Here is a 13,184-nt window from a genome sequence, read left to right on the forward strand (position 1 = left end):
AGAAAGTAAAGTTAGAGATGAGAGATGATGGTGGTGGTGTGTAAGCAGTATGCTTGTGTTTTCTATATATAGCAGCGAGGTAGACGAAGGAAAGGAAGGTGAGCTCGCAAAAATGTAAAGTAGTCAAATGGGAAGCGAGAGAGAGAGAGAGAGAGAGAGACAGAGAATGAGAGCGAAATTTGATTTGGTATTTGTATTTTTTTTTTTCGAAAATAAACTCAATGCGCAGTAAGAGCAATGTAACTGCTGTAATAAATATTACAATACTTAAATTAAATTAATCGAAACTTAAACTGATCGAAATGATAGTTGATTTTTATTCAATATCAATGTTCGACAAGTCTGATTTAAATAATTAATTGAACTGACAACGTATTAGAAAATTGGCTGCAGCTCACTGAAAGACCGACTGCAGTACGAAACGAGGAACAGATTATTGTTTTTCAATAATTGCTATAGAATAACCTATTAGCTAATAGCTATAAACTGTAGCCTACAATGCATACTCACAGACTTTAGAGTTGATTTGACGTGGATAAAGGCGGAACTGACGTAGCGCAGGCCAAAGATGACATGCAAGATAAACACGGCGGAGTGCGGAGAATACCAGCACAGGTCGAAGCGAAGATAATAATAAAGTGCTGTATGTCAATATTTTGCAGCAAATGGTTTTCCATTTAGCAGTTAGAAGCAAATTTGTGAATTCGCCCTAAGGCAGGTGGTCGCGAGGTCAAGGTTAACAAATACAAATATTTCGCTGTCGCCGGCTTGGCCTTTATAGTTAATTACTTTTGGAACTGACGTTTGATTTCAGCATAATTAATATCCGGCTTGCCAGAGAAGTTTCTAAAGTGTGAAAATACTCAAGCTAATCTATACAAGTTAATCAGCGACCCTGGCTCGATTTCACAATATGTCAATATTGAAGTATTCAAATTCCATTTGAAGTGGTTTCGAGGCAGCGTGACTACAGGAGATGCGTGAGGTACCGAGGCTCAGTTCATTCATTATATTTGCTTGTTTCTTAAATTAAAAGACAAGTCATGTTTCAAATGAATCCTAATCATGTTATACAAAAGATGACTTTTGATTGTATGCAGTTATTTTTAAATTTTGCCTCGTTCAACTAATTTATATTGCATTAGTGCGAAACATTGGCTTCAGTTGTGTTCATTATGCTGTTGCACTTGTGCAATTAACTTGTAAACTTAATTAGATACAAAACCACAACAAAGCTGTTTCTATTGCTGTTGTTATTGCTGCTGTTGTGGCTACAGCAGTGACTGAGGGGGGGCTGAGGCTGAGGCTGAGGCTGTGGGTCGCTCGCTCATCACAAGTTCATAGCTGGCTTCGCACAAGAATTGCCTCTAATTGATGTTGCTGCTGTTGTGGATGTTGCTGTCGTGTATGCTGTTGCCGCTGCTGTTGCTGCGGCTGCAGTTGATGGCAGCTAAATATCCGGTATTTTTCATGAAATTTGCATAGCAATCGCCAAAGCTGTTTGGCTTGGGAAGCCTTCACTTGTCATTGCAGTTAGCTGACCGTTAGCTGGCCAATTAGCAGAGCGGAAGAATTTCACGAATGTCATGTCCACAAGCGAGCGGAAGTATTTGTGAGATCTCCCTCAAGAAGATGAATTTACCATGTAGTATCAATAGTGAGAGCTGATATAGGAAATAGAAAGTCCATCAGCTTCAATCTCATTAGCTACCAGGTTATCGATAGATTAGACCGACGGCTAATCCTTTATATTTATCGGATATCGGATATCGATATTTTCGATTGAAATCTATTTCTGCTGCATCCAGTTCAATAAATCGTCTGTTAGAAATACATTTCTCTTCTTCTTTATTCAGACATTATTAAGTATTATGTCTATGCATATTATAACTAATATTGGGTTCGTACAACATGGTCGACTTTTTTTTTTTTTTTTTTTAAGATGCGAATAATTTACAATTGGGTTCTAATTTTCTAGAGCAACAAATGAATTTTGATGATAGCCAAATTGTGAATGATGGGAGGGATAGAGGCACGAGTATTCTAAGGCACTGGATCGATGCAGGCGTTACCCAATACTCTAGCTATACTACTTGCGATAGGTATAGCCACCGTTGGAGCTGTAGCCCTGCTGAATGGTATCCGGGACTTGGCGGGGCGCTGAGTAGGAGTAGCCTGAATCGTTGGAGGGTCCACTGGGAATGCTGTCGCCATTGGGGGCTCCATAGCTGCTCGAGGGTGCTGCGGGTGCGCTATAGGAGGACGAAGGGCCTGTCGAGTAGCTGCCGCTTCCGTTGCTGCTTGAAGATGAAGATGACGACGAGAACGAGGAACCGCCATGAGAGCTGAAGCTGCCTCCGCCGCTAGGAGCCGAGTAAGAGCTGGATGGAGCTGAAGCTGGAGCTCCATATGAGCTGGACGGAGCTGAGGGATAAGGTCCACCGCTGTTGGCACTTGGGCTAGGAGCCGAGTAGGAGCTGGACGGACCGGAGCTGGGAGCTCCATATGAGCTGGACGGAGCTGAGGGATAAGGTCCACCGCTGTTGGCGCTTGGGCTAGGAGCCGAGTAGGAGCTAGACGGACCGGAGCTGGGAGCGCCATATGAGCTGGATGGAGCGGATGGATAGGGTCCTCCACTGTTGGCACTTGGGCTAGGAGCGGAGTAGGAGCTGGACGGACCGGAGCTGGGAGCTCCATATGAGCTGGATGGAGCGGATGGATAGGGTCCTCCACTGTTGGCGCTTTGGCTAGGAGCCGAGTAGGAGCTAGACGGACCGGAGCTGGGAGCGCCATATGAGTTGGATGGAGCTGATGGATAAGGTCCACCGCTGTTCGATCCCGGGCTAGGTGCTAAGTACGAGCTGGAAGGAGCCTGTTTCGGTGCACCATATGAAGAAGAAGGAGCTGAAGGATAGGGTCCTCCACTGTTGGCACTTGGATTGGGAGCAGAGTAGGAGCTGGAAGGAGCTGAAGCCGGTGCGCCATATGAGCTAGAGGGAGCCGCTGGGTAGGAGCCTCCGCTATTAGCACTAGGGCTGGGTGCAGAGTAGGAGTTGGATGATCCGGAGCTGGGAGCTCCATAAGAGCTGGAAGGAGCTGATGGATAAGGTCCTCCGCTGTTGGCTCCGGGGCTGGGAGCCGAGTAGGAGCTAGTGGGAGCCGCTGGGTAGGAGCCTCCACTGTTTGCTGAGGGACTTGGTGCCGAGTAGGAGCTCGATGGAGCAGCAGGTGCTCCATATGAGCTGGACGGAGCTGCCGGATAAGGTCCACCACTGTTTGCGCCGGGGCTAGGAGCCGAGTATGAGCTGGATGGAGCAGCAGGGTATGAACCACCACGGTTGGCACTGGGACTGGGCGCTGAGTAAGAGCTGGACGGACCAGAGCTGGGGGCTCCATACGAGCTGGAAGGAGCTGCCGGATAAGATCCACCAACGTTGGCGCTCGGGCTGGGTGCCGAGTAGGAGCTAGACGGACCGGAGCTGGGTGCACCATATGATTTGGATGGAGCTGCTGGGTAGGATCCACCGCTATTGGCACTTGGGCTGGGCGCAGAATACGATGAGGACGGCGCGCTGAATGATGAGGACGAAGAGTGGGAGCTGCTGCTGCTGCTCGGGGCACCATAGCTGGAAGAGGGCGGCGATATGGGACGGAACGAGCTAGAGCTTGAGGGAGCGCCATACGAAGATGAAGGTGGTGCAGGTGCAGATGGTCCAGATGTGTAGCCGTTGCTACCCAGAACCTGAGTCTTGGAGGGGGCGCCGTAGTTGGTTGATGGAGCTGAAGGCAAGGGCACGAAGCTGCTCACGCTGGGAGCTCCATAGCTGGAGGAGGGAGGTGCTGGTGCGCCGTAGCTGCTGGAAGGCGACTTGGGTGGGCCATATCTGGAGGCGGGTGGTGCTGGTGGAGCTGGTAGTGCGGGAGCACCATAGCTCTGGGATGGGGCTGATGACTTGGGTGGACCGTAGCTCGATGAGGGACGACGTGATTGATGCTGCGATTGATGCTTCCTTGCTGGTGGTGGTCCGTATGTGCGGGATGGTGGTGCTCCATAGCTAGAGGATGGTGGCGCTGGTCGAGATGGTGCCCCATAGCTGGAGGATGGTGGCGCTGGTCGTGATGGTGCCCCATAGCTTGAGGATGGTGGCGCTGGGCGAGATGGTGCTCCATACGAACTGGACGGGCGGTGCGCGGACGCCGGATACGGTCCACCAGAGGAGCCACCCGCTGGAGCTGAGTAGCTGCTGGACGGCGCTGGCCGCGAATTGAACGAAGGCGCCGGACCCGAGGCGGGTGGCAAATAAGAGTTGGCCGGTGGTGCGCCATACTTGGAGGAGGGTCTGCCACCAGACGAGGAGGACGGCGGCAGATACGCATTGTTCAGCGGTGGCTCAGCAGCCACCAGTGCCACGAAGGCGACGGCAACGACGCCAAAAAGCTGCACAAATCGCAAAACAAAACGTGAAATAAACGAGGAAATTAGTTTTCTGTGGCATTGTGTTGGAGGAGGTTGGTGGATGGTGTAGGAAGGGGGTCGGGGAGTAATAGTTAATGTTGGAGCTGCATGGCTTACCAGTGCGTATGAGGAGCTCATCTTGGGGCGTCTCAATAGCGAATTGACCAGGCTAAAAAAAAACAGAAACGAGACCAAATGAAAGTGTTTGAGCGGAAAGTCGATTACGGTAATGTTGCATAAGTTTTTCATCTTCTTTTTTGAGCTCTGCGTTTATGATGCGCGAAATGAGTTCGGAACGAAATGGAAAACGAGCGATAGGGGTCAATCAAGAGGCTTCATTAATCTTGGCAGCCAACCGGCTGTCAATGCCAAGAACAGCGCAACAAGTGAAGCTGCTCAAGATGCTGGCCAAGCGGAAGGTGAGCAGCTGAGAGGTCAGGCAGTGTAAGAGCTGCTAGTAAAGAAGAAGCTGACCGAGAAACGGGCCAAGTGGAAGATGGGTAGGTAAGCAAGAGCTTGAAGTTGCTCAGAAGGAGCTAGTGCAGCAGCTGGATTGGCTTCCAAGTCGTCTCTGATCAGACTTCCTAGTAGTCCTCGATCAGGAAGGAGAAGTAGCCTATAAGGAAGTTTTCCAAGTTGCCTATTGGGACAAGCTGTGAAGGTATTTGTTGCTAAGAAGAAAGAAGCTGGCCTAGAAGTTGGCCTAGCAGTTGACCTAGAAGCTGGCTATAAAGTAAGTTAAGTAGCTGGCCAAGAAACTGCCTAATAAGCTATTGGCCAAGAACTCGCTGACCAACAAGCTGGCCCGGAAGCAGGCCAGCTAGCAATAGGCCAAGCAGCTGACGAAGAAGCCAAGCAGCTGGCCCAGCAACTGAAGCGCATCATCGCGAATCCCTCTCGAGCTGTTTGGCTTTATCATACGTAATTGGCTTTTTGTTGAAGTGCCAAAATATCACACACACACATACACATACAAACACACACACACAGTATAAAGTGAAACTCTTGTTTTATGAATCAAATATAGAGGGCTGAGGGGTTTTATATCTTTTAGCCAGGCTTGGGCACATGAAGTGAAGTGAAACTTTGCTTTTATGCTGGCAATTGTATAAAAAGCCAGGCTAAGGGTTTTAGCCAGGCCCTGCAGCTGCAGCTGGCTGGAGCTGAAGGCGATGACAACGTGGGCTGTTTTATGACTTGGCATTTACTCTAGCTCCCATTGCAACTCCCACCCGAAATTACTCTTCTTCTCTTTTCTTTTACTTGTTTTTCTTTTCTTTACATTGCTTTTCGGCTATTGTCAATTATTTGAGTTTTTCGTTGCTTGTTAGCCACAATTTCTTCACTTTCAATTTGTTGCTGTTGCTGTTGTTGTTGTTGTCGCGTCATTTTTATTGCAGAAACAAAAATAAAGAGCTCCAAAGCCGAATTGTAATTATTTGTTGCTGCTTTGCAGCCGAGCCTCGAGTGTTGACTGCTTTGACCCGCTCACTGGCGCAATTACACAGTATTTCTGTGCATTTTTGTCATGTGCCAACATATCTAATTGAGCGCTGTCGCATTATATAACTTGCTCATGGCAAAGCGTTTAACATGCGCCGTCAGTGCTGAGGCCAAAGTGGCCTAAGTGGCCGCACCACTAAACTCGACGGATTCTACATTAAGGCTTTATGGGCCTATCAAAGACAGCTTGGAAGTTAACAAGTTCACAAGCGAGAGGTGCTCCACTGGGGAGTGCCCGACTAGCAGATACTGTGCAAGCTCGATTGCACATACAGATACATTCATACAGGGGTAGGTGTGGGGATATGATCTTAAGAACATTGGCAGAACACCCTATTAAGTTCCGATTGTTTAAGTGTAAAAACAAAAGCGAAAATGTCTACTAATATTTATCCAAATTCTGAAACCTGGCTAGATTGAGGTTCACTTCTCTCCACAGTATTCTTAATATACCCTGTCTACCCATTTATCATGAGACCATTGTCACATTTATAAATGTCTTCGATGCTTTAGATGGCAGGACGGACGGAGTTCTATGGCAAGACTGAGTCAGTTGAGAAGACATCGCCTTGCACGAAACCAATATACCCCGTTTATACGTTTGCAATGATGTCTGAGGTATATCAATTATACACATATAATAAGCCTATTCAAGTTGATGTCTTTAGCTTGTAGTTTAAGTATGAACTAAGGTCATACAGACTGAAGGATAGACAGATGAACTCACGAACGGACGGACTGACTGGCTTGGCGAGATCAGCTCTGATGACAGAGCGTAGCTCGCGCTCTCTTTCGCCTGTCACAAACACTTGCACAGAACCAATATATCCCATTTTAATCCACTTCCAATGGGCCAGACTGCTGTTGGGCTTGATTTTCAGATAGACTCGGCTTGGCACACGGTTTCACTTTTTCGATAAACAACACACTTGGCCATCCTCTGCTGTCCTTTGGCCTCACTAACCGTTTCAGATGGCAACAAGTTTGATTAGGCTGTTGCTGCTGCTGTTGTTGAAGATGGTATGCTGCTCGCCCGATTGTCGATTGCAAACTACTCTGCGGTCTGCTGCGTCGCATGCACTTTTATACGTTAGCCGGCAAAGCTGAACGAACATCATAAAGCGATGGGCCAAAGACAAAAGACAGCGTCGCATCACAACGCGTTGCTTGGCGTCGCTGCGAGCAGCCGCTGCCGCAGCTGAGGCTGAAGCTGAGACCGAAGCCAACGCCACAGCCAGAGCCAAAAAGCAATGCCTCAATCCAAACACAATGAGCGGGCAACATGTTTTCAATTTCGTATTTTATGTAACTCCACAAATGCACTCTTCAAAATGCGAATCACTCCACGCTGCCAGCATCTACATTTGAGCATACCACAACAGCAACAACAACAGCAACAACAACAACAGCGGGCAACAAGCTAGTTGGCTCTGAATATTAGAGATAAGTGGCCGACAGACTTGCTAATACCCTGTAAGCAATTCTAAGCATACCTCCATTCATATTGAGACTTCATTTCAGACTGCAGACTATGCCCGACTATGCAATATCCTGTGATTTACATTATGCTGTCTTCCTTTTGACTACATAAATTCAAGCTCATGCTTTGCTAAATAGTCAAATCTTGTGACTGTCATGAGTTGCCAATTTTTGCATGTCAAATTTTTGATTGGTCAAGTATAGAAGAATCGGTGGGTTATAAGATACCCTATAAGCAATTAGTATATTTAGTATACTGTTGCTTAAAAAGCGGAAAAAGCAAAATTGAGTCTGAGAATATCTATCCTGACGAAATCATCACTGGAGAGGGAACTTGGACAGCTCTCCTCCTGCTTGCTCTATACATGATCACAAATGCAAGATATCCCGCTGCGCGCATACAGGGTATCATTAGAGTAACAGCAATCAAGAATATATTTAATAGATTCCCGCATCGTCTGTGACGTCACCCAAGCTCGCACCTAACCAATATACCCTACTGTACACACTCTCGATTTGTGCACAGGGTATTTGTAATAGCAATAAGTAAAGGGGGCTTTTGCTTTGAAGATTTTTGCATGGATTGAGATGCCTGCGGGGCAAACTTGACACAGACACAGTCGCCCACCCGCTGGATGCATGCGTGTGTATGTGTGTGTGTGTGTGAGCGTGTGGGGCAAGTTCAGTGGCGACATCAAACCACGAATCGCCAAATCGCTAAATTGCCAAAAAGTGCGCCCACTGTGCGTATGCTGAATGGGAGTTGCGCATACGCCCGGTGGCACGAGTCAAATCGGATCGTTTGGTTAATGCATTTTACAATAGTTTATTTTGGTGTTGTTGGGAACGTGATTTAGGCAACAGTTGGTGGAAACTCGGGCTTCTTCCAGATGTAGCTGGCCCAGGGAATGCACTCCTTCAGCAGGTGCATGTAGGCTAGTCCATTGGGGCAGTCGACTTCGGTGGCAGCTGTGCCGAGTGTCTCGCAGAGCCAGTACTTGGCCGGGTCGAAGTGATGGGGGTATGTCTGGCCGATTTCCGACTCATCCTTGCAGGCCGAACGACCGGCATCACCATTCACAGCAACAACAAAAGCGGCCAAAACGGCGCAGAGGACAAAAACTAAAATACGAAGAACGGAGACGTTGAGAAATGGAATCACTATGTCAATATACCAATATACGTATGTAGTGAAACTATATACCCACCGGCTTTCATGGTTGGTTGAGAAGGTTTCTAGGAGTTATGTGACTGAAGCGTGCGGCACTTCGACCTTTATATGGACTCCCAACTCGAATCTTGCCATAAAAGACAAAATAAATGCGAACAGAATTGAGAACAAGCGCAACCGTTGATTATTATCACAGCATGATAACACAAACATCAGGAAGTACGACAGAGAGTGAGAGGCGTGTTCCTATATATAATGTTAGTTACTCAACTAATTGATTTGATTTCTGGCAGCAAAGAAAAACAACAAAAGCAAAAACAAAGCGGACAGAAAAATAATAGAAAGTGCAGGAAAAGCAAGAAATTTGATTATATTTTGAAATTATTTTGATTGGGGTTTCAAGGTTTTCTGTTCAACAGCCGAAAGAAAGTACAAACTTAATTAATTGAAATACTACTGATAGCCATTTAATCAGATGACACTAAAACAAACTTCAGATGCAATCAGTTCTTTTATACCCTGAACCCATTGAAAATGGAAGACAGGGCATAATGGTTTTGTGAAAAGTATGTAACAGGCAGAGGGCAGCATCGCAGATCCCATAAATTATATACATATATATAGTGTATATATGTACATTTGATGAATACGAAGATTTTGTAATTTACAGATTTTGGATACCACGCCTCCATCGCCCCCAATTTGTAAAAAAACGTATTTCAAGTACTAGAGACTTGCGCATCGAAATATACATACATTTGAATATTATGATCACGTTCTGAAGGTCTCTCCCACACTGCAGCGCAGCCCAAGCGCAGTCGCTGCTTACTGCGCAGTTAGCAGAGCGCGTGATTATACGTGCATAAAAAAAGTGCAGAATGAGTAGATTATCAGCTTGGAGGGCTCAGGGTATCTCCTAGTCGAGCAGTATCGACTAGAGCCATCTTAATTGTTTTACTTTAATTTTAAATGTGTTAAAAGGGTCCAGTTAGACATACATATATGTATGTATGCATATACATATGTACACATATTTATAAATTATTTATCTTATATATATTTAAAATATTTATCTTCTATCCATCATCATGAATATTCTATTGTATATAAAATATTTTCGTAATAGACTTTATATTTTATTTATTTAGAGAATAACTAAATTTGTTTGATATACTAATTAAATGAAAAGTAGCATAATAATTTGTTGAGATGAACTACACTAAATTATGATAATTATTATTTATTAAAGCTAATTTGTTATTGTCTAATATATATGTAAATTTGCATGTAAAAATTTATAGACATAAGAAGTGAATCATAAACTGATGACTGGTGAAGAGGAGGACAGCAGGAGAAGCAATTGGAGCAGGAGAAGCAGCAAGGGTCACAATCACATAACTGCTCGTTGCCTCCTATTCCAGTTCTTCTTCTTCTTCAACAAGAGAGGTAAACTCTGACGCTTCTTTTGCTTCTGCTAGCCACTTTCTACTGTTACTCAAATTTAAGCAATATACTTGACTTTGCTTTGCTTTTCTTTAAATTTCCCCTCAAATAATATAAAATGTATTTAGAATTTAGCTCCACCTTTCATGTTATGCCTTTGTCAATGAAATGAATATTTTGGCCCAAGCGCCGCTTTACCAAAAGTCTATTTGGCTTAAATAGCAAAAAATAAAAACATCTTTTGGCTGTTTGTTGTTGTTGTATTTCATATTTTGTAGGGCTCTATGCATATTGATTGACGAGCTGCTTTGTTTAATGGCCACTGAGCCCGGCAGCGATGCCATTAGCAAAGTCTCTGGTTGCACAAAGGCCTGGGCCAGCATAACCCAATCAAACTGTTGAACAATATAATTATGCTCGTGCTGTAATGTGGATTCATTTAAATTGCAAAACTGGCCAAGAAACGCTTCCTCTGCGCAGTTCGTATTTATTTATTTTTCGCAAATTACATATTTAACACACATTTATTTATACATACGCATATTTATTTTGGCTGATATGTTACATCTTTTGTTAACTGTTTAGCGCTTTGTGTGTGGCTTTTGTGTGCCGTGGCTGACCCCCTAAAGCGCTTCGTGCCGAACACTTGACCAACATAGATGCCCGAGTGTGGCTGGCAAAAAGCAACAGCAAAGCTATCACGAAATAATCTGAGCCAAAAACAGTTAACACATTGATGAATAAAAGCAAAAAAGGCCAACAAGTCACAGAAAAAAGGCCAAAATCTATTACAAAATGCTTAAAAAGCAATTACAGTTTCCGCATTGAACTGTGCGGCTAGCAGGTGCCAATGGAGTGAGCGAGACAGAGAGAAAGAGACAGAGGGAGATGGAGAGAGGATGACTTGGATCCCACTGCGTTTGGGTTCATTTAATGGGAGTTGCGTAGCTAGGAAAGGGCTAAGAGAAGGGCAGGGCAGGGCAGGCAGCGAACAGGTAAAAGAGAGAGATAGAAAGAGGGAGAGAGAGAGAGAATGATTTCAGCCTCTCCCCCTGTGATAGGGGAGAAGGCAGAAGACAAATGCTCAGCCTCAGCAGACAGAAAGAAAGAGAGTGATAGACAGAGGGAGAGAGAGAGAGGGAGCTAGACAATGACTTGATCGCCCCGCCGGGCTTCACTTAATGAGCGTTGTGTATAGTCAATTAAGACTGTAGTTTGCTTGAATTTCGAGCATTTCGTTAAAGACGATGACGAAGATGATTGCACAGGTTACAGGCGCTACAGGTGCGACAGGTGCGCGGAGGGGGCAGCTGCACGGCAGGCACTAGGGCAGAGGCAGTGGCAGTTGCTCATTATCGATTAAGTGGCTACGCTTAGCGTAAATTCCATTACATGCTGGCGACTGGAGCAGGTGAAGGCGGCCGGGGAGGAGGCGTGCGGGCAGCAGACATTGCACAAGCAACATCTGATGTGTCCATATCAGATGATAAGCTCTAAAAATAGCTAGAAAAACAGCTAGAAAATCTAAGGTAATTTGCAGAAAGTGCTTTTGCTTGCTTCGCATTTAGACAGCTGTCCCAGATAAGGAGCCCAACCCAGGCACCCGAGGCACCCAAATCGAACATTGCCATCGAGCGCACGCACGGGAACACTATAAATATGCTTGCAGAATGCCAGCAAATGCAACATTTCCATTCGAGACACGCAACAAAATGCATTCAGGTTAGAAGTCGATGTCCTTTGGTGTTTGTCAAGAGTGAAGGGTGAAGAGTTCATCTCGTCTCTTTGTTTCAGCCACCATTCTGAGCTTCCTGCTGCTGGGCATCTTTGTCACGCTGGCCTCGGCCTACAACGGCCAAGACATCTATGCGGAGCCCAACTGTGACGTCGTTCAGGATCACTCGCGCAAGTTCCGTGACATCTCCGACCCCACGCACTACTGGGTCTGCCCGGAGGGCCAGGAGAAGGCCGACTACATTCAGTGCCCCGACAACTACGCCTTCATGGAGCCGCAGCAGGCCTGCGTCGTCTGGGAGGAGTGGAAGTGGATCGAGCCATACACCAAATAAATAAACATTTGCGATCTAACCTTGTCGTAAATCAAAAAACAGCGCAAAAAAAAACACAACCAAAACTTCTTTTCAATCTAATATTTTTTGGTCGCTCATGGAGTAAAAGGAAAGCATATTGGTATTGTATCTGGTTTGCCTCTTCTTCTTAACATCTGGGATATGGTATACTTCAGTATAGCCTAGGCTGGTAGAACTCTAGCTTTGCTATTCTCGCACATGAAGTTCAAACAGGGATATTGGGTTTGTATTAGAGTCTCCTTTAAAGCTTAACAGGGCTTGATAGACTTGCAATTTGACTACTATTCAACGCAGTCAAATGAGAGTATATTATGATTTTTCTATTGATCTTTATGTCTATTCGGGCATTAGACCCTTGAAATTTGATTTCCCCTTATTTATATTTATATTAATTTCCTTTGTTTGTCAATTAATTTCTTGGCCAAGTCCTGATTGGATTTGATGCCATCGATTCTGTGTCAAAGTAAATTAATTAATTACATGAGCAAACTTTTTGGCATGTATTGCTGTGGCCTGCCCTACGCCACCCCCTGCTCCGCCCTCGGCTCCGACGTGACACCTGTCCAGCAGCTCTGCGACTGCGGCCAAAGTTGGCGAAAAACTTTGCTGTGGCTGCGTATCGAAAAAGTTTCCCCATGTCTCTCAGCTGTCTCCGCATAATATACTTTTGTAATCAAATCTTTATTTATTTTGGAGTGTTTCTGCCGAAATTTCAAACTATAGCAGCTCTCTGAAGAACTTGTAAATTATTGAATGATATGAATTGCTCGGAAATCGTTTCCCAGTAACGCAACAATTTCATTTTACTTGACTTGGCTTGAAGTCTTTAATTTGCATACCCTGTAATTCGTAAAACTCATAATGTGTTTCTGTCAGATGAATTCTTGACTAGCTTGAAAACCAACTTCCCCATTCTCCCATACCAATTGAAGCTACATAATATAAGTTAACTAGAGTCGACTCTTCAACAATGAAATGCCCTGAAAGAACTTTTCGATCCTTAAAAAAGTAATCTGAATTTGCTCTTAGCGAGTGCCTTAGT

The 13,184-nt window shown here is 45.2% G+C and overlaps 3 protein-coding genes across 3 annotated transcripts; 1 reads left to right on the top strand and 2 right to left on the bottom strand.

Moving 5' to 3' along the window:
* Nucleotides 1-1,822: 1,822 nt before the first annotated feature.
* LOC6575455 (pro-resilin) lies at nt 1,823-6,998 on the bottom strand. The gene is made up of 3 exons (XM_032728123.2): nt 6,924-6,998; nt 4,574-4,625; nt 1,823-4,438 (listed from the first exon to the last, which is right to left on the bottom strand). Exons 2-3 carry the CDS (start codon nt 4,592-4,594, stop codon nt 2,090-2,092), a joined length of 2,370 nt encoding a protein of 789 aa, XP_032584014.2. The 5' UTR covers nt 4,595-4,625; nt 6,924-6,998; the 3' UTR covers nt 1,823-2,089.
* A 1,250-nt stretch (nt 6,999-8,248) lies between these two features.
* LOC6575456 lies at nt 8,249-8,753 on the bottom strand. The gene is made up of 2 exons (XM_002001429.4): nt 8,647-8,753; nt 8,249-8,560 (listed from the first exon to the last, which is right to left on the bottom strand). The coding sequence occupies exons 1-2, from the start codon at nt 8,654-8,656 to the stop codon at nt 8,292-8,294; spliced, it is 279 nt and encodes a 92-aa protein (XP_002001465.1). The 5' UTR covers nt 8,657-8,753; the 3' UTR covers nt 8,249-8,291.
* A 2,914-nt stretch (nt 8,754-11,667) lies between these two features.
* LOC6575457 lies at nt 11,668-12,250 on the top strand. The gene is made up of 2 exons (XM_032733614.2): nt 11,668-11,774; nt 11,847-12,250. The coding sequence occupies exons 1-2, from the start codon at nt 11,723-11,725 to the stop codon at nt 12,119-12,121; spliced, it is 327 nt and encodes a 108-aa protein (XP_032589505.1). The 5' UTR covers nt 11,668-11,722; the 3' UTR covers nt 12,122-12,250.
* The last annotated feature ends 934 nt before the right edge of the window (nt 12,251-13,184 follow it).

Source organism: Drosophila mojavensis, unplaced genomic scaffold, assembly GCF_018153725.1.
Source record: "Drosophila mojavensis isolate 15081-1352.22 unplaced genomic scaffold, ASM1815372v1 contig_231, whole genome shotgun sequence".
NCBI lineage: Eukaryota > Metazoa > Arthropoda > Insecta > Diptera > Drosophilidae > Drosophila > Drosophila mojavensis.